Below are 22,533 nucleotides of genomic sequence, written 5' to 3'. Positions count from 1 at the left end.
TTTATTAGCATTCTGCTGCTTGCTTCCTAACCAGTGTGGGGTTCAGGGGACTAAAGGCTCCTTCTCATGTGGCACAGACTCCAAGGCAGGTGACAGAGGGACAGCTGAATGTGGCAAGGCAGGTTGCAGTGTCACTTCTTAGTGGAAGGCACAGCAACTGCTCAGGTGCATGACAAAATCTCATGTCACTAACAACAAACATTTTTTCTCTATTTTAAAAGGCTGTATATTAGGAACAGGAGCTGAAATATAATATTCTGTTTCATTTTATTCTATTCAGGCACAAAGAGGCACAGATGTATTACACTAGCTAGACATATTTAGAGTCCTCTCTTCACCTGCTACACTAAATCCTTGGTTGAACACATGATAATCCAGTAGTCTAGAAAGAGAATTCAGAATTAGGGTGGTGAGGAGGGAATATCCTTCTTTGAGAATGCACAGAAGTTCAAGACATTTTCTTCCTCTTTATGCACACATAACTCTCCCTGACATCAGCTCTGGGACTGAGGCTTAAAGAAAGAATCAAAGATGTATTTTCTTCTACAAGCTCACTGCAAGAACTGCTAACACCAGTATAACGCAACCTAAAGGGAAAAAAATTTGATTTTTCTTTATGAAACAAACAAACTTTGACAGAGTTGTCCAAATCAGAATTCCCTTTACTGCTGTGTTTATATAGCAGTATGTAAAGGTTTACTTTAGGAAATGCTCAGAGTTAATCAGTGCAAGAGTTAAAAGCAGAGGTAATTCCAGCTCCTCTCCATATCCAAGACTGACAGGAATTCAGTTCACAACAATCCCTCCAAGTTCAGACTCTCCCCCTGCTCGGGTCACTCCTCATCCAGTGGTTAAATGAAAAACAGAGTTGATTGTGATGGGGAGTCCTGGCAATGGCTTGGACTCTTTCTCCTGTAATCCTCATCAAATAAGGGGCACACAACAAATTGCTTATCTCCCATCTGCAATTCTCCCCTCCACCCAGCTGTAAATCTGAATTAATTAATAAACGCCCTCATGTTTTCAAGGTCATGGAAAATGAAAAGCACTCAGCAAAATGGATGCACTGACAGTGAAGGGTGTTTGTGGGTGGGGTTTTTATGGAAATGAAAAATCTGCGAGGCAGGAGCTCCTTCATCTGTGCCCCAAGTGCTAAAGTTAGACAACTTACAAGAAAATAAAGGAAATGCAAATAAATTCTGGTTTGAACAAATGTGACCTTCCCTGGAAAAAGTGCAAGGCTTTATGGAGCAGAGTCTCAAATCACACAAGGAGGTCACAGACCCCATGAAGTCAGGGTGACACGCTGGCTTTGGTGTGTCCTTGCTGACTGAGAGCCAGAGGACAGCTCTGCTTTCTGTCCCCAGCACCTGGCACAGGCTGCTCCCTGCCTGCCACCCAGCCCTCAGCAGATAAAGCTTTTGTGGCATTTGTGGCCCTGAGCTGTTCCCAGCTCCTGGCTCTGATTGAAACACCCCAGCACAGCCCATGGCTGTGATAACCATGGTGCACAGACCCACAGGGCTCCTGTGTCTGTGCCCATCACAGGCACTGCTCTGGGAATGCCACAGCTGCCCTCTGAAGCTCAAACACCCTCACAGATTATGTCATTGGGGGAGGAAGATCAAAGGAGCACAGAATGGTTGGGCTGGAAGGGATCTTAAAGATCATCCAGTGAAGGTGTCACTGAGGAACGTGATATTTGACAAGTTAGGAATGCCACCCTTCAGATAAACAGCAACAAGATGGGAACTGATGGGATCAATCTTTGGAGACACACAACTGAGTAACTTCTGAAAATAGAAAGGATCATGGCAGACACTCAGCTGGGAGCTCAGGGTGCTTGAAGGATTCTCAAGCCAATCTCAATGCTGATATGGCCACAGGAAAGAGTCTGTGCAGTGGAACTGCAATACTTGGGGTGCAGCACATCACACTGGAGCTGCTGGAGCCAGCCCAGAGGAGGGCACAGAGACATTCTCAGGGCTGGAGCCAGGCTGGGAGAGCTGGGGGGGCTCCCCTGGAGAGGAAAAGGCTCCAGGGAAACCTCAGAGCCCTGCCAGGGCCTGAAGGAGGCTTAAAAATAGAGCAGGACTTTTTGTACAGGCAGGTAGTGCCAGGACAGGAGGCAATGGTTTCCAGCTGCCAGAGGCAGGGTTAGCTGGGATAGCAGGAATGAATTTTTTTTCCAGAGCAGCTGTGGCTGTCTCTGGATCCCCTGAAGTGCCCAAGGGCAGGTTGGACACTGGGGCTGGGAGCACCCTGGGACAGTGGCAGTGTCCCTGCCCATGGCAGGGGTGGCACTGGGTGGGCTTGAAGAATCCTTCTAACCCAAACCATTCTGATTTTGTGGGTGCCAAACACAATTCATCAGACTTCACTCCTACCTTGCACTGATACTGGCAGTACACAACACCAGAAACACATTGATTTGGCCTCAGATTTCCACTTGAAAATGTAAAGCTTATTGCAAAGGGGTAGATTTTATCAAGGAGAAAGTGGAACAGCATAAAAGTGATAAGTAAAATTCAGTGCCTGCAGTTCCCACAGGTGAGTGTGAGAACAGCTGCCAGTGCCCAGGTCAGCAGAGGCCATGGCAGCACAGCCCAGAACAACACCCTCCAATTTGTGAGTAAGGAACCTCAGAGCTCATCTGCCCCCAGGCTGAATGAGGCTGGCAGCACTGGATGAGGTGTTCTGGGCAGAGCAGGGCACAGAAGTGCTGTGCAGCAATCAGAGCTGCTGAGACTCCATCAGCACTCAGAGACCTGGGCAGGGAGGCTCTGCCCACAGACCCATTCCAAGGAAAGCAGGAACTGTGTGAAACATTAATTAATGCAACGAACCTGGGGAAACACCACAGCTACCAACAAAGCAACTAAAGCACAAGGCAGCACTAATTATTACAGCAACCAAAGCAATAAATCAAATATTCTGAAGAGAATGTTTTCACTAGCCTTTGATTTATGCCACAGTGAGGAATCCCATTGATGCCCTGAACAGAGCTGGGCAGAAGCAGATGGGAAGTGGTCAGCAGCACAGGGAAACTCCAGAATTGCTCAGAAGCACCTTTTGTTGCTCATTTCCATCCATTTCATGCACCCTCAATGGTGTTGATACATTATTGGTCCAATCTGTGTGAGCTCCTCCAGTCCATCCCCAGCACTTGTGGCAAATCTGTGCTCACACTTGACAATAAAGTCATGGTGCTGTGATTTTATTGCTGCTCTTATCACCACCATTATTATTAAAAATCAATAATGGAGATTGTTCAGCAAAACACCCAGGACCAGAATGGACTCCTGTAAATCTAACAATTATCAGCACATGATCAAATCCATATGGTGTAAGGAGGGATCTGTGTCCCTGCACTGCTTTTGGCACTTTCTCTAATTTATTAACAGGAGCAGAAACTTCTGCAGAGAGAAAATGAACTTGTACCACTGTGAAGGCTGAGGCAAACCTGAAGCACACAGCAGTGACAAACCCTTGGCATCCTGATGGGATTTGCCATCTCATCTCTTATAAAACACCTTTTAACCTGTCAGTCTCCTGACAGCTTTTACTTGTCTCTTTCTTCTACATTTTATTCCATAATTTTTTAAAACTGGCAGCTTCTGTAGCCTCTTACAAAAAAAAAAAAAAACCAAACCACATTTTAACCATTTTCTTCTGTCTGCTCTCTGAATCCAGAGCTAATCATGCAGTTCCCCAAAGAAATAAGAATCTGTAAAGACTTGTGTATGTGTCTCAACACAATGCTCATTTGACTTTATATCTATATATTTATATGTAAAATCACATATTCATGTCCAAAAATGTCCTAGCAGAGGCTAATAAAGCAAAAATCTATGAGGAGATTGAAGTATCTGATGCTCTTGCTTTCCATCTGCCTCTCTCACCCTCTCACTTTGACATTTTTGCTCTAGTAAAGTATTAGGTTTTTGTTTTGTTCATGCAGAAGCCAAAAATCACTCTTGGAAAATAAGACACTAGAAATTGTTTTCTACACAAAATAAATGCTGCAAACAGTTTCCTGCTGAAACAGGGGAAAATATTTTACCTACATGTACTCATCATATTTTTCTCTGACAAAAATGTTCAGCTTCTATAGACTCCAAGAAAGTCCCAAGTCTACTGGCAAATTCTGAACATTTGACAAGCACAATTGGAGAAAGCCTCGTGGGGAAGCAGTGATTAGAGAAGGCAACTGGCAGCTGGGAAGCCCACACTGAATTCCCAGTTTCATTACTGATGTCTCTGGATGACCTTGTCAAGTCATTTAATGCCTTTCTGCCTGCCTTTCCCTATCTGCAAAATGCTTAGATAAACACCTCCCCTTTGGAAACTCTGTAAAATTGTTTATTTTGGAAATAGTTCCTTGGATGCTAAACTGGCTCTCGGGTGCAGCATCAGATGAAAAACACAAGGGCCACAGGACATAAATGTCAATCTAATATTTTCTAATTAAACCATCTAGATTAAAGCATGCAGATTAAACCATCACAGTTTAATAGGTTAACCTCATCCCTGAAGGTTTTATTTCAGATGAGACACTAGTAATTTAATTTTATTTATATCAGCCAACACAACAACATCAATGCAAAGCATACCAGTAAAGAAAAGCAGGGAAAAAAAGCCATAAACTTTTTTTTTTTTTCTGCTTAATTTGATTATTTACCCAAGTTTCATCTTGGTCAGGTGTATTGTATTGCAGTGGGCAATGTTCAGAACAGGGATTAAAGGTACTGGGATGGCTGAACTCATGGTGAGGGGCATCCACCAGCCCATTTGGGGCACTCCTGAATGGTGCCAGGCTCCTCTGGGTGCCCTCAATGACCTCACCCAGCTCATGCACATTTTTAATGTTAATAGGCCAAGGTATGTACTATAAATGGAATATCAAAGTGCAGTCATGTCACCATCACTCCTTGTCCAAAGGAAGCATAGCATTACATCATTGTAGAAGCATCTACTAGCTGAAATGGGGAGGAGAGTGCAGTTTTGATTTATTAATCCAGCTGTTTGCTCACACTGGCTAAAACCATCATACACACTGAAAACAGCTTTTTCGACAGACCTCAATTCAGATACCACAAAAACCCCTGTGGCAACTTTAGGAAGCGAACGCCACGAAGAAATGGGAAGGGAATTGAGAGTGTAGGACAGCGTTTTTACAGGAACTTGTCGCTTTCTACCTGAGGAAGGATGCACACTGACATCTTGGCCAGGTTCCACGGGCATGTCACAGGGGCAGTGACAGACAGCGAGAGTTTCACATCCTCGTTCTCCTCCTTGCTGCGCAGCGTCGACCGCGCCCCCTCACGCCACAAAATGGCGGCCGCGGCCTCCGCGCGCCTCTCTCCCCTCAGCGCCCACGGCCGGACCCGCCACATCGGCACGGCCTGGGGCTGCTTGAGAGCAGGGAGAGGCTGTAGCCACGCTGCCCTTGGAGGGGGAGAGGAAGAAGACGAAAAGGAAAGAGAAGAAGGAGAAGAAGAAGAAAAAGAAGAGAGAGTCAGGACCTGTGCGGGGTAACGCAGAGGAAAAAAAAAAAACCGACCGCCCCTCACGAGGCTGGGTCGCCACAGAAGGTGCGGCGCGAGCCCCCGCGCGCCTCGCGCTGATTGGCCAACAATTCCCGCCCCTCGCCCTCTCCGTCTTCCTATTGGCTGCTGCTTCCCGCCCAGCTCCCGCGCGCTGCCCGCCGCCGCCCCTCAGCGCCCGGAGCCCCCTCAGAGCCCTCATAACCCTGAGCCCCCTCAGAGCCCTCAGCCCCTCAGCGCGGCATGGCGGCAGCTGGCGGCGGTCGTGGCTCCCAGCCTGGGCTGGCTTCAGCGCCGGGCACCGCCGGGGACACCTCCCTCCTCGGTAGCGCCACAGTGTGGCCCTTGAAGCGCTACGCTCGCTTCCTCCCCCCGAAGGACGGTGACGATGAGGGGCAGATCACCTCCTGGAAGGTGCTGGCGGCGTGGGGAGGGCGCTGGGACGGTGTGGGGTGACTGACTCTGCTCTGAGGCAAACACGAATAAATGAGGTCTTTCAGGTGTCTTTTTGCGAGTCTAGAGCTAAAGAAGCAATCGGGAGAGATTTTATTTCATGAATTATTAATGACGACACATCAGAGTGTTAATGGCCCACTTTTTTTTTTATTCCTTCATTCAGCAGTAACCTGTGATATTAAAATCTAGAGATGAAGGTGGAAGAATCCAGAGGGTTGTCCCAAGTAGTTAAATCTGTATATGGAGGTGTAATTAGTGAAAAAATCATTTAATGTGCCTCCTGTCTGTGGGAGTGAAGGGCAAGTTGCATTAGTGAGATATGAAATACACACCTGGCTTCTAACAGCAACCTTTGAAACCTTTTATTTGGCACTAGAAATGAGAACTGTAGATTCTGTGCTTGCAGAGCCAGATTTTCCTTTGTCTCTCTTTTTAAAGGTGTTTGAATCAAATGAAGAATCAGGTCCTCTTGTCCTTACCATTGTGGAGTCTGGCCATTTCTTTATTTCCCAAGGGCGAACAGTGCTGGTAAGTTTGTCATGTAGAAAGAACATTTTTCCTTCATGTTACCATCAGTGTTAACTTGGTTTCTTTTCTCAGCTTCATCTTCTCTCCCACTGAGTAGGAACTGTCAATTTTGTTTTGCTCATGGTAATTCTCATGTGCTGCTTTCCCTTCACATTTATCAGAATAATACTAAATGCAGTATTTCCTGCTGAGGATCCACATTTCTTCTGCTGTTCCAAAAATCTAGATGAAGAGGTAATGCTAAGTGTTGCTGATGTTGAAACATATTTGGAGGGCTTTTTTATGATTCTTCTAAGAAAACAGGAAAATTTCTAAACACTGTTTAGAAATAGGTAAAATTATAATTTGCTAGATGGTCCAGCTGACTGCTTGCCAATGACCTGCTAGTATTTTGGTTTGATGATTTGGTTTATTAAAGGGTTTGTATTTTCTATGCTGGATGATGAGATTTAACATAAGATCCTTGGAGACAAAATCCAAACTTGTGTCAGCTGGTTTTCCTGTAACCTGCACTTGCTTAAGCATACCCAGCTACTAAACTAAAGATTTGACAATGACACCAAAAGGAAAATTCTGTCTGGAAGGAGTGGGTTTGGTGCTCTGACACAGAAGACCTTGTGAAAGGTGGAATTAAGTGTGTTCATTGTATCACCAGTACTGAGTGGTGATAACGAGGAGAGCTGGCTGATAAATGTGTTAGAAAGGTATTACAAACCACTGGAAGATGCTGCAGTGTAAAGATAGCAAAACTTTTTTAACAGCATGTATAAGAGACTGTGTTGCAGCTTTAAATATGTATAAGCTTATAAATTAGTTTTTACTGTGCCTCTTAAAGGGTCATAAACTTATAGAAATTTAAGTGTAGGGCAGAACCATGGATACCCTTGAATTTTTTGGCTTGTGTGTTAGGAACATTGAATAGTTAATGCATGAGCTAACAGAGAGCTGCTACTGGGGATGGCCCTCAGCTCATTTAGTGAGGACAAGGTAAAAAGGAACTGTGGAAAATATTTCAGCAGTTGTGTTGAAAAAAAGGAAAGAGATCTTGAAAATGTGGATGGAAATGAGACTTCCTTATTGTGTTGAATAAGAAAAAGGAAAGAGGTTTTGAAAATGTGGATGGAAATGAGACTTGCTGCCATTCCTTAGTCCCATTCCTTGCTGCCATTCCTCAGTGCAGGATGCTCCTGTTCCTGTCAGTGACCAGTAAGTGGCATTCCTCTGGAAGTCCTTGAGATAACCATATAAAAGATAACAGCACTTCTGATAACTAACCCAAGGGCAGAAGAGGCACAACCCAGAGCTGCAGCCCTTCAAAGACCTGGCTGGCAAAGGCTGGATCTGGCAAGGAACAGGGCAGATAAAAGTGTGCTGTGGGGAAGGATGAGGGATCAGAAAAGCTGCTAAAAACTTGGCTGAGAAAAGCACTTTCTTGCAGCTCCTGTGTTTAGTGGCCACTGAAGCTTTCAGGCAGCTGCTTTGCTTGAAATGCCAGATGAGGAATTTCTGGGATGTAGCAGGACTGTTCCAGCTTCTGTGAGACACTGAGATACTGTGGGAGCCATCACAGAGTGCAGGAGAGGTGGAACAGACATGCTTGGTAGATGTGACCAAAATATAGCACTGAGAGTTCAAAAGAAAAAAAACCACCTTGTTTTGGTTTATTTCAAACATTAATTTTGGCAACCTTAAAGTTGACAGACTAACATTTAGACTTTGTTCAAGAAAAGCTACATCAAGTTTGTTTTACAGCCTGTGGATTGCTTTGGGTGCAGCTCTTTGAGCAGGAGCATTTGGGCTGGTGGCACAGGTGTGTTCTGTGCCTGCAGGACTGAACTGGGGGGACTGGTTCATACTGGGACTGTGGGTTTCTGAGACTGGAGCAGCTGCAGTCCTCCCACTTATCCTCTTGAGCCTACCTGAGGGGCTGAAACCCCACAAACACCCCCTGTGCTCGTGTTCATGGGATCCCAGCAGGGTTTGGGCTGGGAGGGACCTTACAGCTCCTCAGTGCCAGGGGCAGGGACACCTGCACTGTCCCCAGAGCCCCAGCCAGCCTGTTCTTAGCAGTCCCAAGGATGGGGCATTTTGCACACTCCTCCCTGAGATAACATCAAACCACCCTGCAGTGCTGCTCAGGCTGTAGTTTGCTGCAGAAATCATCAGAATTGGTTAATCCCAGTGGCTCCATCTCCCTCCAGTGCAGCTGTCAGTGCTGTCACAAAGCTGTCACAACATTTAAGCAGGCTTTGCACGACCAAGTAGAGCCCGTGCCTGGAGCCTGTCACACTCCAGATCCGCTCACTGGGGCTCCATTGTGCTGTTCTGTCACAGGGATCATGCCCAGCTCCTGCTCCACAGGGAGTGCAGCAGCTCTGGTGGCATGCTGCAGCTGCTGGCACGATGTCACTTGTGCTGTCACCTCCTCTGGCTGGCCTGGGCTGTGTCCCGTGCATTGCCAAGGGGTCCCCCCACACCTGTGTGCTGCCTGACATTGAAATTCCCTCTGCTGTGCTCACAGAGCTGCATCCTTCAAACTGTTGCTGCCTTGTCTTTTGATCTCTCTCCTAATCCCTGCTTTGATGTGCTCCAGGCTCCTGGTTTGAGGGAGCTGGATAACAATTATTGGAGCTTTGTACCTGTGCACAGGAACAAGATCTGGGTCACAGGGACATTTCCTTCCCAACTGCAGAACTTCAATTTTTGTAACATTTTCATTGATGAATAATAAAAAGATTTTTTTTTTTGTTTTTCACCTATGAACAACATTTGCACAAAACTGAGAGTTGTGAAGAAAAATTTCTGGTTTCAGTATCCATAGTAGGAACAATATTCAAGTGTTTCTGACTGCTATCAAAATATTCTGCCTGTGATGGGTGTACTTACATATTCTCTAAGTCCTTTTAATTTTATTGAGGTAGGAAAGTTAAGAAACCTTTTCCTTAGGGCCCACTGGCTCTTTTATGATCTGTTTCTAAGAACAATATTTATAAAATAGCAATAAAACACTCACATATCCTAACAACTGTTGTTTATAATAAATACAGAAACAACTGTTTTCCTTTTGAAATACCATCTATTCCTTGTGTAATGGAATGAAGAGGAGGTAAATGGAACTTTGGAGCATGGAACATAAAAATCTCTGATGTGTAATGCAAATTAAAGAGTGGATTGGTTTGTTTTGTTTTATTTTATTTTATTCTTTTTTAAACCAAATTCTTTATTTGGAATTAAATTGCAGAATGTATTTTGAGGAGCTGTTTTTGCTGCAGTGTTGTCTAACAAGAATGCATATTTGATGGTAGAGAAACCTCATTCTTGTCTAGTGTAGTCAATGGAATTTTACAGGAATATCTCCACAGCATCTCTGGTAATTTCTGGCCATGCTCAAGATACATCATGTTCCATTTACCACAACTCTTATTTCCTTTCCCCTCTCTATCAACACATCATGGAAATTATATTTTGGTGTTTTATTCAGTGCAATTATTTCTGGTGCTAGAATTCGTAATATCCTACAAATGAAACAAATTGAAATTGTGAAGAAGACTTACTTAATAGGATAAAATTAATCCAGAATAATTGATTTGTGACCTGATCTTTTGAAGTGTAGACTGGATGTCCTCAGTGCCCTCCTGCTCCCCTCATGACTTCCAATAAGCTTAGGGTGCAGTAGATTCTCACTCATTAATTAGGCAAGCATTCAGCAGGCATCCTCATGTTCCTGATGCTCTCTTTGCAGGGCCTGAAACTCAGGCACCAAATTTTGCAGATGAGATTCACAGCAGTGCCCTGGGCAGGGCTGCTCCCTGTGCAATAAATGAGGGCTCCTGACAGGGAGCTGGGCAGTGAGCAGGTTGTTAATGCTGCTCTGTGGTAGAGCCACAGAAGGTTGTTCTTTTATTAAAGTTTTGTTGGATTATTCAGTACCACAATTGCACTTCAACAATCTCAATTTCAGGTTGTTTATTTCAACGTGTGCTGTTGATGTGATTGTTTTGGACAAGCTGAGAGCATCCTTCTGCACCAGCTTCCCCATTTCTATTCCATGTCAAGGGCTCCTGCTCTTTCCTTTTCTCTTGCCCCAGTTCTCCTAAACTCAAGCTCTTAGAATTTGTATTTTTTTGAGATTAGTTGTTGCAGACATATTTTATGAAAAATCCTTTCCTGAGGGTTTTTCCTCCTGAGAAGCTGAGAGGCCTCAGGAACAAAATGTAAACAATGATTATTTGCTGCTGTGGAATGCAACAGGTGCATCTGTGATTGGTCTCATATGTTTGTTTCTAATTAATGGCCAATCACAGTCAGCTGGCTCAGACTTTCTGTCCCAGACAGAAGCTTTTGTTATCATTCTTTTCTATTCTATTCTTAGCTAGCCTTCTGAAGAAATCCTTTCTTCTATTCTTTTAGTATAGTTTTAATGTAATATATATCATAAAATAATAAATCAAGCCTTCTGAACATGGAGTCAGATCCTCGTCTCTTCCCTCATCCTCAGACCCCTGTGAACACGGTCACAATTAGTGGTCTGTTAATGAAGATATTCACCCTAGAGTTTAATGTGTGCTATCAGTCTGGGAAGTACAAATTTTATACTGGGAATGAAAGAATAAATTACTGGGACACCCTGAAGAGCTTCAGCCAGCTCATCCCTGAGCATCCACTTCCCCTCTGTGTGTCACTGGGCAAAGATCCCCAGAACAACTCAGGGGTCACTGCGCTATCAGGGTGTGTGCTGAGGTCAGGGCTGTGCCCATGCAGAGCCCTGTCCTGCAGGCAGTGTCTGCACTTTGGCCAGAGCCATTCTCTGCCCTGTCCCCTCAGGGGTGGCTCTGTGTGTCCTGCATTCCCTCCCTCTCCAGCCTCCCTGCCTCCCTGCCCGTGTGCACTGTTATTGTCAGCTTGGAGATATATATATATATATATATGTGTGTGTGTGTGTGTGTGTGTGTATGTATATGTATATATATGTGTATGTGTGTATATATGTATATGTATATATATGTGTGTGTGTATATATATGTATGTATATATATATGTATATTATATATGTGTGTGTATATGTGTATATGTATATATATGTGTGTGTATATATGTATATGTATATATATGTGTGTGTGTATATATGTATATTATATATGTGTGTGTATGTATGTATATGTGTATATATATGTGTGTGTATATATATGTATATATATGTGTATGTGTATATGTATATATATATGTGTGTGTGTATATGTATATATATATGTGTATATATATACATGATTAGAGTTTAAGAAGAAAAAAGGGGTTTTTTATGTGTTTTTAGCTTATATACTTTTAATAATGTGTCATCTTAAGTTATTAATTATATTACAATAATTTATTAGTCCAAAGCAATTAGCATAAAATAACTAAAATTTTTATAAAATTTAATAAAATATGTATATACATTTATTTATATACATAATTTAACTTATAAAATTTTCATGTATTTTTTAAAATCTATTTTTATGCTAAAAGTTTGGGGTTTTTCTTTGCTGTAAATACACTTTAAAATCATTAATTATTATTTCTTCTATTAACTTAGCTTTGCTTACAGAGTAGCTATTAACCCCCTCCATAGTGCACACAGAACACTCTGCTTAATGACTTCAGCCCTGTGTGTTCTCTGCCTCTGTCAGCCTTCAGAGCAAGATGGGAGGGTCTAGGAGACTGAGGCTCCAAAAAGGATCATGCAAAGCTTAACATCCTTTTATTCCTTACTCCTGTCTCTGTGCCTTGATTGGTGGGGTTGGAAATGTTTGCAGGGACAACTTTGTGCTTCCCTCACTCTAAAGGTTGTCTTGTCTGGGGATTTTTAGGGAATTTTTGCTTCATGTTGGCTCTTCTGATCTTGACTCAATTTTCAAGACAGCTCATGCTGCAGAAATCAAGCCTGGTGTATTTGGCCTGATATCTATTTTAGATACAAAAATTTCTACTTCCAGGTGTTCATTAATGAAGACTGGAGTGAAATTATGTTGGAAGTTTAATTTTCACAACTTTATTCTACAGTCATTAATGAAGAATTTTTAATTTTTAAATAGAAAACTGCTTATTCTAGCAAAAAACTGTAAAATGGCTGATGTATCAAGCCTGGTGTATTTGGCCTTAGATACTGGAAATAGCTAAAAAATTCCATTTCCAGATGTGTTACAAGATAATAATGAAGACTGGAGTGAAATTATGTTGGAAGTTTAATTTTCACCACTTTATTCTACAGTCATTAATGAAGAATTTGTACTTTTTAAATAGAAAACTGCTTATTCTAGGAAAAATTATTAAAAATACATAACCATTCTATAACTTATTAAAATACTATAACGTAAATAAAAAGTAATAAACATCTAAATGTAAACAAAAATACCATCTTACAATTTAATCCCAACTTTTACCAAAAAACAAACCAAAAACCCCATGAAGTAGCAATCCTGTGTGAAGAACACCTATCAGTGTTGAGACCTCCCTAAAGAAACAGAGGTAACCAACAATTAAAAACTAGAAAAAATTCCCAGAGAAAAAAGAAGGAAAAAAACCTCAAAAATCCCTACAGACTAGTAAAAGAGTTAAAACCAAAACTAAGTAAGTCAATTTTAGAGCTGACCTCATCCTTCTGGGGTTTAGTTTGTTTTTTTTAATACTGGTTGCGATTTAAGGGCAGACCAGATCATGTTTGTGAGCAAGAAATGCTTTTCCTCCCAAGCTATTGTTTACAGAGAGTTTGTTTGAAAACATCTGGCTCGTGCATGAGCGTGTCCAAAGAAGTGATGCAAGGCTGAACTGCTGCACAAATAACATTTCTTAGCTACAGAGTCATTTTCTGTTCAGATAGGCTTGCAGTCTAACAAAACTTAGATAATCTATCCCTGTGTTGTTTAGCACCACGGGGTTTCTAAATGCTGCAATAAAAAATATTCATAAATCACACACAATACCTTCCAGCACAGCTCACAGCCCTCGTTACACAGCAGGTTTCTGAATGCTGAAATGTGAAGTCAGAACAAAAGTATTTCCCAGCCAGTGCTGGATCCATGGCTGTGGGGCTGGATCAGCATTTCTGGCTCCTGCCTCGTGGCAGCTGTGGTCACGTCTTCCAAAACATTTGGGAAACATCTTGCTTTGTTTTCCCCTTCAGCTTAATTCCACTCAGTCCTCCCTCTGAGAAACTTAGATTTTGGTCACAGATGTAGGGAAGAATTTTCCTTTGCCCCACTTTTGTTACAATTCAGTCATGGAGAACTACAGGGGTATGTGCCTGACTGAACAATGATGACCAAACTCAATAAAGTGCTGCTGTTTCTGTCTTCACATGGTGAACATTTGGGCCCTCGTGTCCCTGTCCCGTTCCAGGCTGCGTTTTGGGGATATTCTGATTAATCTCACACTGCCCTCTGCCTTTGCCCTACCTGGCTGGCTCAAGGGAACAGCACCGGCCGCTGCTTCCCTGCTCTGCAGCCTGGTGGCAGCACCAGTGCAGAAGGAACGCTGCTTTTCTCTGTGCCATCGCCCCCCCAGAGCGTGTCCAGGGTCAGTCCATCACCCGTGTAATCCCAAATTCCTGCCTTGCAGCTCCCAGGCCCTGCCCCAGCACAGATCCTCCTGCCTTCGATCAGGCAAGGGACACATTTCTAGTGTTCTTCCCTTTTGTGGCTCTGATTCATTCACCTGACTCCACATGCACTGCCTGGAGTGCCCCAGGCCAGGCTTGGAGCCCCCTGGGATGGTGGAAGGTGTCCCTGCCCATGGCAGGGGGTGGCACTGGATGGGCTTTGAGGTACCTCTCAAACCAAACCAGGCTGTGATTCTGTGAATACAGGGACAATGATTTTAAAAAGAAAATGGTTAAATTTATATTTCATCTAAATCAAATTTGGGGGATGGAGTTGGGTAATCAGGAGTACGTAAATAAAAATTCCAAATGCTGCTTTTTCCCACTTGTTTTACCTCAGGACACATAAAAGAACGTGGGAAACATCAATAAAATAGTTAGTAGGAAAATTAAACAGTGAGTACCTTCTATAATTTATTTGAAAACAGTTATTATTTTAAGGAGACAACATTTGTTCAACCTTCATCTCCAGTGAAAGGGAAAACACTGTAAAACCAGACTGAATATGGGAATAGCTATGTTTAAATACACAGTTGGTGTGTCTCCAAAACAGAAACTACTTGGAATGAACAGAAGCACAAGTGGCCACAAGTTAAAGTGGCCTAGGGAGGGAATGGTTTGGAATTGCTTCACTGACAGCATTTGGGGCTTGGTTCACCTCTCCCCATTGCTCACCAGGTGATCTCTCCCTGTTGCTCTGACCTTTAGGCCTTTCCTGCCTTAGGGCACTGTGAGTGTGTTCAGTGCAGAGACACCACAAGAGACTGGCCCTCTTACCTGCTGTCAGCACCTGCTTTTGCAGCCCTCAGGGCAGTTCCTCTCTCCCTCTGAGCCCAGCTCTTTGGGGAATGGCATTCCCTGCTGGCTGACATGCTGGAGTCTGTCACAGCAGCTGTCTGCCATCCAGTCTGCCTTTGCTTCAACTCTTTACAGTTTTTTGAGATTCCTCTGGGAAGTGCAGCTAAAAATCCCCATGCAGTTGGTGCATGAGACTGTAGAGCCAGTGGCAGCACAGGAGAGCAGCAGTCCCTGAGGTGATTCCTGTTCCACAATAGGATGGCAGATGGTTTTGCAGCCTGGACCCACCTAACATGGACAGTGACTGTGCCAAACACCACTGGCCCTTCAGAATGTGACTTGTGGGGTTTGGCCCTTAGGACCCCTTGAAAGCAGCCTGGGCTCAAGCCCTTGGTCACTGAAAGTATTGTGAGTTTGGATAAAACGGGTGCCTGATTTCCTCCTGCTTAACACGGATTGATTGTTTGGGGTTTTCCCCTGGACTTTGCTCAGTAATGGCTCAGAGTGCCTTGGGAGACACAGGCCGTTGCTTTGCAGTTGTTTTTCACCTTCCTGAAGTATTTTTACAGGAGCTGAGCAGCCTGTCGAGTCTGAAGAGACTGACAGTGATGCAAGTGGAGTATAAAAACATCTTTATCCAATTAAGGAAGCTGCTGCTGGGCTCCCTGAGTGCCACCTGGAGCCGGGGCCTCGCTGGGGCTGGGATCCAGCGGGGCTGCGCCATTCCCCGGCTTCGCCTGCCCTCTGCTGCCCTCCCGGACAACTTCAGCGCTCGCAGCGCCACTCGCAGCTGCTTTATTCTGCCTTTCAGGGGCTTCCACAGCATGCACAAATGTAAATGTACAGAGGGATGGAAATCACAGCATACTTCCACAGTGTTGTTACTGGATTTGATCCCTGGAGTGGTGAAACTTCCACAGTGCAGCTGTTTGACAGCTCCAAAACTGCATAGCTGCAGTGACTGATCCTCATTAGGGCTTTAATTACAACACACAACTTAAACATGTGCTCCTGGGTGCTGCTGTTTGCTGGGTCACTGTTCTGTGCTTTATTTCAGGAAGGCTTTTCCCTGATCGATTCCCACAAGTGGCTGAAGATAGTGAGGAGAGCAGAGTGCCTGCTGCTCCAGGCACAGGCCAAGGTGAGCTGAGCTGCTTCCAACATCCCTAAAATGTAACAGAGATGGAGGAAATCTCTCCCTTTTAGCAAAATTAACTAGAAGGTGTTAATTACCTATGTAAATTAGAATATTTTTTTTACTCTAGATACTAAACAAGAATGGATTAAATATTGATATCTTTTATAACTGCTAATATTCAGTTTTTAGACTGCTCTCTGAGAGTTAGCTGCTAAAACAGCCAGACTGGTTTGATTTCCCACTCTATCTGCCATAGCTAACAAAAAGATGAAGCAAATCTTTTCCAAGATTCCTCTGAGTCAGACTGCACTTCAGCAAACAAACTCTCTAACCAAGCAATAACAGGCATTTTGTGGCTCCTGGCACAGCAGCAGATGGTGGTTAAGGTGTTTGGTACTCAAGGAAACAAAATGGACATGGGTTTCTGGTCAGCCACTCAGCTCTCCTGATGGAAAGTGGTTGGTTTGCCTTTAAGTAATCAAACAGCACTTTCTTCTTACCAATTCATGTAAAAATCTCAGGGTTTTTTGTTCTTAGATGAACTCTGATACTCTGTAAGTACCTTCATGTTTTAAATTCATGGGTTATGTCTGAAACCAAAACACCTCTGCACTCTGCTTTCTATCAGCTTGTTAAAAACCTGGCAAACCTGAAGGCAGCTGGGGCAGGAATTAGTTCTGATGAACCTGCAGGCTGTTCCTTCCCAGTTACCAGAGCCAGTCCCCCAGTGCAGCATCAGGGGATTCTGCTGCTCCTCACCAAGACAAAACCAACATCACACTCAGTGCCAGGCTCCAGCAAAGCTCGGAGGGGCACCTCAGGAAAGGAGGAATTTTAACAGCCTGAAATTAATTTGGTGCATCTCAGTGTTTACTTACCATAATCCACACAACTTCAACTGCAGTGGCTTTACCACACAGCTTCTCTAGTTTATATCCCAACAGTGGATGCAACTTCTGGGCTCATCTTTATGATAAATTTCTGGTTTATCTTGTACTCCTTGTTTTTTGTAAGTCATTAATATTGCATTTACAATGCAACTTGCTCATCCCTTCAAATATGGCTTCAGTAGGACACTGTGGCTCTTAGCCAGCACAAGATTAATCTTCTTAATAATTTTGCAAGAAATAATTTCCCTTCATATTGTTTTCCTTGAGCTCATCCCCCCAGCCCAGAATGGAAGAGGTACAAATGTAATGATTCCATGACATCAGGGGTGTTTAATACTTCAGCTTCTGTGTGGTTCAGGTGTGACTGCCCAGTCCCCAGTTTATGCTATAAACCTTGACATATCACAGCTCTCTTTCCACTAAGGAACAATGTTTAATTTTCAAAGTCCACTGTTGTTTATGAAGTGCAAACTAAAGTATTTACCAGTCCTTGTGAGAAACCCAAGGGAGTCCAAATAGTCCAGCCCCAGAATTAATCTGGGGATCTAAACAAGCAAGTGCTCTTTGAAAGTGTCCTGAGGAAACTCCAGCCAAGTTCCTTTTGTGAAATCAGAACTCACCTGCCTGGCATTGCCTGGCTCTGGGAGGCTGCCCCAGTTCCTTAATTAATGAGGGCAGATCCAGCTGGGCACTGGCAATGAGTGCCACACTTCACATTAATTTGACATTTTTCCCTTTAGAAAAGCACTGAGCCAGGCTTTTGTGCGTACCCTGCCCTAAAAATCTTTTTATGGGATTCCAACATCTTCAAGCAGCAGGCATGTAAACACAGGGGCTGTCAGCAAGAGCTGCCTCATCTCTGAGACAGGAGCTTTAAAGTGAGAGGTGTCCTCGTGTTCCAGCAGTGTGGGATTAAAATGGGCATTGAAAATGGGGCTGACACTGGAACCTCAGGAAGATAGAGACCTAAATAAGCCAGGCTGGGCCAAGGAGAATTTGCTGCTTTTCTAGTACTTCAGGTTTTTTAAAATTGAAATTTCAAGATCAAACAGAAAGTTCCATTAATTCACTCTCTAAACACTGAATATGCACTTCCCTTACGTCAGCTCAAGGTGCTCAGGCCAAGCTTATCACACACCAGAGACTCCATCCCCATTTCAGGGCACTTTGCTGAACCTGGGGCACTTATTTAAAATACCAATTATGGTACAGCCCAACAACCTACTCTGGGGGTCAGAGCTATCTGGGAGTTTTCAATAATTTTTAGTAGCAGTTCACTGTTTGAAGTAATGCATTGAATTTCCTGCACTCCTTTCAACATTTTGGTCTCTTTTCAAGGAACAGTTAGGTGAAAGCCAAAGTGAATGTGTTGGTTTAGCTCCACACAGGAGCAGGCAGATCAGAAACATAAATCCTCACTGGAACTTGCATTCCCAGAATTTCTAGTCCAGATCCAGAGTTAATTTCTGCTTACTCTTGTGTCATTTTTTGTCACAAATAACAGTGCAGAGCTGGCACACCCTTATAGGACACTACCTGCAGCAACAATAAAACTTAATTTTCTTGCTATGTGTAAAAGCTGAGTCCTGGCAATGCTTGTCCACTTGGCTAAACCTTGAATTAGTGACAGGTGGCCTTGCATCACTTAACCCTTTTCTTGCATATTTTTACCTGGTTTTCAAATCAGCAATCACTGTCTTCTGGTTAAGCTGCTGGGAAAAACTGAAAATACAGCAATTTGTTTTTAAATTGGCACAGTTATCCACAAATCTATTGCCTTCTTCCCAACTCCAACAAGCATGGATTTACTCTGAGCAGCTGGAGGGGGCTCCAGGCTGATTTGCTCTCCCTGTGTTCCGAGCAGAGCGAGTGCCGCATGTTCCGCGTGCAGTTCGGAGGCAGCTGCAGGGAGGAGGTGCAGGAGCGCTGCAGCAGCTGTGTCCACAAGCTCAGGCAGTTCCTGCCCGTGCAGGGGGCTGAGGAGCAGAGCCCCAGCCAGGACAGCCAGGCCATGGACACCGAGCACGCAGTAAGTGAAGTGAGCACACACACCCACAAGCACTCACCTCTGCCTGCCAGAGCTGCATGTGAGGAGCTTCTCACAGCTCTGAGACTGGCTGCATCAAATGGGAGTTGGGAAATTGGACAGGGCAAAAACTGATCAGAGCCACCAAGTAACCCTGGCTCCTGGCTCTTTTCTGGGTGCTCATGCTTTGCAGTGGCAGTAGCTGCTACAACTGCTTATTTACAATTTAACCTAACCTGGCACATCTAAAAGCCATCTCAGGAGGAACAGAATGTTTCCCCTCTCCAAGTCCTGAGATAACTGGAAAAGGCAGAGACAAACAGCATTTTACAGGGTGATTATTCCAAAATCTCTGCTCTTTGGTATTTGGATCCATGGAAAAGCAGCATTGTGCTCTTGTGAGCATCCATCCAAAACATTCTTTGAAGTTCCTCCTAGGAAGTTGTTTGTGACTTCAGTTTAGCCATGAGCTAACAGGCCTGTAGTTAAACTGTCATGTCTTTCATTTTTAAAGACTGGAGCAGATGTGCATGCAGGTTCCATAAAAAGATGTCATTTTACTGCAGAAGGTAGCTGAGCACATTCCCTTCCCGTCAGTGCTAAAAATGGAACTGCTTCCCCCCCTGCACATACCCACACTCTGCTTGGTAACAAGCCCTTATTTGCATTTGGTATTTTCTAGCCAGATGAGCCTCTCCCAGACTCCTGCACAAGCCTTGGAGAAAGAAGATCTGTAGCACAGCTTGCACAGGTAAAAAACAAACATCTCCTGTTTAGAGTCTGTAACTGAGCCTGAGAATGAGCTGTCTCAGATTCCATCTGGGAAATGCCTTCCCTGAGCATTGGGATGCCATCATCTACACCAGCAAAACACTGGGTCTGTGTAATGATCCAGAGCCAGGGAATCAGCAGCAAAACAAGGTGTTGGGAGGTGTAATCACCCCATCTGAATAGGAACAAATGACACACTGAGAGCAAAGAAATACCCAGAGGCAACATCCAAATGAATGGCTCTGGCACTGGTTTGACTCTGCAGATCAGAGCTGAAGCCTGCAAATATCAATCAAGGAATCACAGAATATCCCATCTAACCCTGCTCTGGCAGTGGGAACCCATTCTCCTCTGTCCCCAGTCCCTCTCCAGCTCTCTGGGAGCCCCTTTAGGCACTGACAGGGGCTCTGAGGTTCCCCTGGACCCTTCTCAACCCCGACCCACAGCAAAGCATCCCCATATTCCATGGACAGCTTCACTGAGCAGTCCTGGGTAAATACCTGGAAGTCAGCTGTTGCTCATTTACTGGAATTCAGGCCAGTGCAGAAGCAAGTGAGCAGCAAACTCTGCTCTTTTCTGGTTTTGTGCAGTTCCTTCTCTGTATGTTCCTTACCCTTCTTTCGTAGTCACTGGCTGAGCACAGAATCCCAGAGTGGGATGGATTGGAAGGGACCTCAGAGGTCACCTCATTCCAGCCCCAGTGCCACAATGCCCAGAGTTCTCCCACCACCATGGGAAAAAGCTGGGAGAGGGGATTAAACACGGGTAAAAAAGAAGTTTTAACATAAAAGCTCCAAACACTACTTCTAAAACACATTTGGCTAAATGAAAAGCTTGCAAGTGCACGCTTGGTTATCCCCACACATCCATGTGGCAGCAGGTACAGCTTATACAGAGTGTACACTGATTACAGAATGGAAGTCCAGCAGGCAGCCACAGTACCCAGGAGATTGGCATTTCCAGGGTCCATTTCCAGCTGAAATAGTTGCAGTGTAAAAGCTACACTGGAATCACACCTGAGCATCAGAGAAAAGCTCACACGCAGAGAAGCTGTCTGATGGCACTCCAAGAGCACCAAACCCAGGCAGCTCCCTGTTCCTGCAGCACCAGCAGGGCTGGGCTGTGGCTGTGTCCCTGTGTCCCACTCAGGGCCCTTTCCCACCTTCCATTGGCAGTGGGTGCTGCGGCAGCGGCCGGAGCTGCCCCCGGTGCTGCGGCAGCCGGCCTGGAGCGCCCGCGAGCTGGGAACCTTCATCCGCCTGTGCCTCATGGACCAGCACTTCCCTGCCTTCGTGGAGGACGTGGAGAAGGAGCTGCACAGGCTGGCCAAGGAATGAGGCACACCTGGCACCCCAGCTCTGCTGATTAAAGGTTGCAAATCAATGCCTACAGCGGTTTTTGTCGGTGTTTTATTTTTAAAAACAGGTGAATCCACTTTTTATACATCATTGCACTTCAACAAATACACAGAACACGAGTTCATGCAGCTACAGTTACGCACATCATGAGAACCCTGGTAGGTCTATTTCTACAATCTTTAAATCATGAGAAATTACAGTGTCAAACTAAAGAGGAATAACTAGTTGCATAGAATATCACCATGCTGTAACATTTCATCATTTAAACAAAACAAAAAAAAAAAAAAGAAAATTATAAAAGTTTGCCTGAATTGAATGTACAAGAATATGTCGAACACATCAGTGCAAAAGGATTTGAGAATTTACATGAGTTAACAAAAAAAAAAAATCACTTAAAAAGCAATCATATATATATATTTATAAACTGAAGGTTTGTTTTTGTTTCCAACTGCATCCCACCACCACCAGCAGCCCCTGGCACCACCCAGCCCCGACGCCCAACAGGACACCCCGCGCTCCATGGTTAAAGCCCTTAAGGAAATTCCAATGTCCCTGCTGTGAGCACCGGCCCGGCATCACTCCCTCCTTCCAGCCATACAGTAAGGAATGAATATCAGCAGCTTCAAAATGAACCACAACGACTTCTGGTTTCCCCTCCCCCAAATATAAATATATACTGTATATATCTTTAAGTTTTGCTGTACTTTACAAAAGAAGTCTCACTAGATGGCAGCGGTGCGGTTTGAGCGGTGCCGAATTTAACAGCTACAGGAAGTAAAAAACAGCGCATGCGTGAACCCGCCTGGCTACTGCTCGTGTAAAGAGAGGAAAGGAGGAAAAAAAAGCAACATTCACAGCACATCAAGCCCAAAAGAGTTTACACCTTCTACACGGAAGCATTATTAAAATTCATCTGGCTAGGTCATCCTTGCAGGAGAGGCTAAATAAGGCATGCGTTAGACAGTCATATTGTTGCTCACTTGGAAAGGAAAGAAAAAAAAAAGAAATCAGACAGAACTGGAGTTCTAGAACCAAGAGTTCCAACCCTTAAATTTAGCAGGTCATATTGCCATCAGTCTCTCAGAAACTTAAAGCTCTAAAAAAGAAACGAGAAAGAGGTGCTAGTCAATGGTGAACAGCGCGAGCCGCCGCAGCCTGCAACCCCCGCGCTCCCACCGGGGCTCCCGACAGCCCCAGCTCCACCTTTTAGGGAAATCAATCAGGAGGGCTCTGCAGCTTTGCCCACATTTTAGCAAGCAGGGCCTTACACCCCCCGCCTGTCTGAGGAAATCAATGCTTGGTGCCCACCCGTGGTCCCTGAGGTGCAGCAGGAATGTTTAATGCAGGGAACGCTTTGCTGCTGCCCCCCAGCACTGAGGGCAGGAGGGC

The 22,533-nt window shown here is 44.4% G+C and overlaps 2 protein-coding genes across 2 annotated transcripts in view; one reads left to right on the top strand and one right to left on the bottom strand.

Annotated features, from left to right (window-relative positions):
• The first annotated feature begins 5,789 nt into the window (after window positions 1-5,789).
• On the top strand, window positions 5,790-22,151 carry REC114 (REC114 meiotic recombination protein). Its single transcript, XM_054272395.1, has 6 exons — window positions 5,790-5,960; window positions 6,441-6,530; window positions 16,019-16,102; window positions 18,854-19,018; window positions 19,698-19,766; window positions 20,962-22,151. The coding sequence occupies exons 1-6, from the start codon at window positions 5,790-5,792 to the stop codon at window positions 21,121-21,123; spliced, it is 741 nt and encodes a 246-aa protein (XP_054128370.1). The 3' UTR covers window positions 21,124-22,151.
• The window catches only part of NPTN (neuroplastin), a 44,986-nt gene continuing 43,632 nt past the window's right edge, over window positions 21,180-22,533 (bottom strand). Inside the window, exon 8 of the mRNA XM_054272392.1 lies at window positions 21,180-22,240. The gene's annotated coding sequence lies outside the window, so the exon portion shown is untranslated. The remainder of the gene's footprint in view (window positions 22,241-22,533) is intronic.

Source organism: Melozone crissalis, unplaced genomic scaffold (assembly GCF_028551555.1).
Source record: "Melozone crissalis strain CALT ecotype California unplaced genomic scaffold, PUWL_Pcris_2 ptg000014l_1, whole genome shotgun sequence".
NCBI lineage: Eukaryota > Metazoa > Chordata > Aves > Passeriformes > Passerellidae > Melozone > Melozone crissalis.
This window is presented reverse-complemented; position numbering and strand designations above follow the sequence as displayed.